The 1,770-nt window shown below is 43.1% G+C and overlaps 1 protein-coding gene across 1 annotated transcript in view; it reads right to left on the bottom strand.

Moving 5' to 3' along the window:
- Positions 1–272, bottom strand: part of LOC133361644 (coiled-coil domain-containing protein 162-like) — a 197,096-nt gene extending 196,824 nt beyond the window's left edge. Inside the window, exon 1 of the mRNA XM_061580629.1 lies at positions 234–272. Within this exon, the coding sequence (XP_061436613.1) occupies positions 234–272 (39 nt within the window). The remainder of the gene's footprint in view (positions 1–233) is intronic.
- Between the last annotated feature and the right edge of the window lie 1,498 nt (positions 273–1,770).

Here is a 1,770-nt window from a genome sequence, read left to right as displayed (position 1 = left end):
ACAATAAATCTTGTAATGGGCGGAGCCATCACATCCAGTGAATAATAACAGAGGTCACTGTATGACTGCCATTCTGCATAACTATATTTTGCAAGCTGGATATATATCACTACACAAAGCACTAATCTGTGCATAGATTGCTCCCTTTTTCTTATGTTCATACAATGAAGTTGGATTTAACGTTCACACAACGTGATTCTTTTTAAACCACGTGGCTACGCAATTGAGTTCACCATCTGCATCGGCTTCTCAGATGACTGGACAAAGGCCATTTTGAAAACTCGTATTTTATATCACTAAAAGTTCACAACATTAATACTGTATATAGGAGAGCTAAATAGACGAATTATAATACATAATTTACAAACGATGCGTTTTAGAATCATAGCGAGAGTGGATGTGCATGGATTCAGAAACAACCGCCCGTGTGATCACTGGCGGAGCCAGTGGGGGGGTGGAACGTGCCCCCCAATTATCCAATCGAAATCCCTAATTTCGATTGGATCATTGGGGTTTATTAGTAATAAATCGACATTTTGCGACCCCCACTGCCACTGTGTAGCATATTATTACGTTCCAGGGACTGTATGAGATGATAAGACAATAGTCTGAGTCCATATTTGGCAATAAGTAAACGCAAAACAGTTATAAGTGACTCACAGAATTGTGCACAGTTGCGTATATAGTACACGACTTCCCTGAAGGCATACCTTCAGCGAGCGCGATGCCGATCACACGACGCGGTTCGAATTCGATTCTCGATCGATGGCTGCGCCATCGCCGCACACGCGTCGAATAAAAAGCAAGAGACAAGTCCTTGCTTACTAACAACTATCATTTTTCATTGCTGGAGGGGTTGCCCCCCTACCTGCAAACCCTGGCGCCGCCAGTGCCTGCGATATCTATCTTTCAATTCCACCAATCCACAACTCCCTGCCCATGTGACCAGGTCACGTAGGTAAAACATCAAAATTAATAAAATAAAATAAAACAAAAATCACGACGTTTCGGAGGCAACACAAGTCTCCGTCATCAGGTGGGACCGTCACAGCCGGATTAGCTGCATCAAGTGAGGCAATGATTCAAGATGTAATCCCTTAACAAGCAAGTTGAGGGGGAGGAGAGGGGGGCTAATCAGAATGTGGTAGCCAATGAATGGAACGTATCGGGAGGGAGGGGGGCGGGGCTCAAAGACGGCACGGAGTGCCAACATACAACGCATCGGGAGGGGGGGGGGCAAAACTGTGCAACGCATCGGGAGGGGGGGCAAAGAGTGCACGACGGCATCGACGCTGTTGCACAACGCCAACGCATTGGACAGAGGGGGAGGGGAGGCCTGATACACATGATAGAAAAGAACAAAAATGCCCATGTTTATACCAATGCTGGCTGAACAATGAAGAGAGTACTGTTAAATACTGGGGATGTTAACACTCGGTAAAGTAAAGTAAGATAGTGCCTGTCAAATAAGATGATCCAAAAAAGTGTAATTAAGTCTTTTTTGCGTGGTTAATAACATCTTTCCAATGATTACTAAGTTTAGTTTACTGAAAGTTTAGTAAACTTAGTAATCATTGGAAAGATGTTATTAACCACGCATAAAAAGACTTAATTACACTTTTTTGGACCATCTTATTTGACAGGCACTATCTTACTTTACTTTACCGAGTATTAACATCCCCAGTATTTAACAGTACTCTCTTCATTGTTCAGCCAGCATTGGTATAAACATGCGCATTTTTGTTCTTTTCTATCATGTGTATCAGGCCT

Source organism: Lethenteron reissneri, chromosome 8 (assembly GCF_015708825.2).
Source record: "Lethenteron reissneri isolate LAM-NWPU_2019-01 chromosome 8, ASM1570882v1, whole genome shotgun sequence".
Lineage (NCBI taxonomy): Eukaryota > Metazoa > Chordata > Hyperoartia > Petromyzontiformes > Petromyzontidae > Lethenteron > Lethenteron reissneri.
The sequence above is the reverse complement of the archived record's forward strand: the minus strand, read 5'-3'. Positions and strand labels throughout refer to the sequence as shown.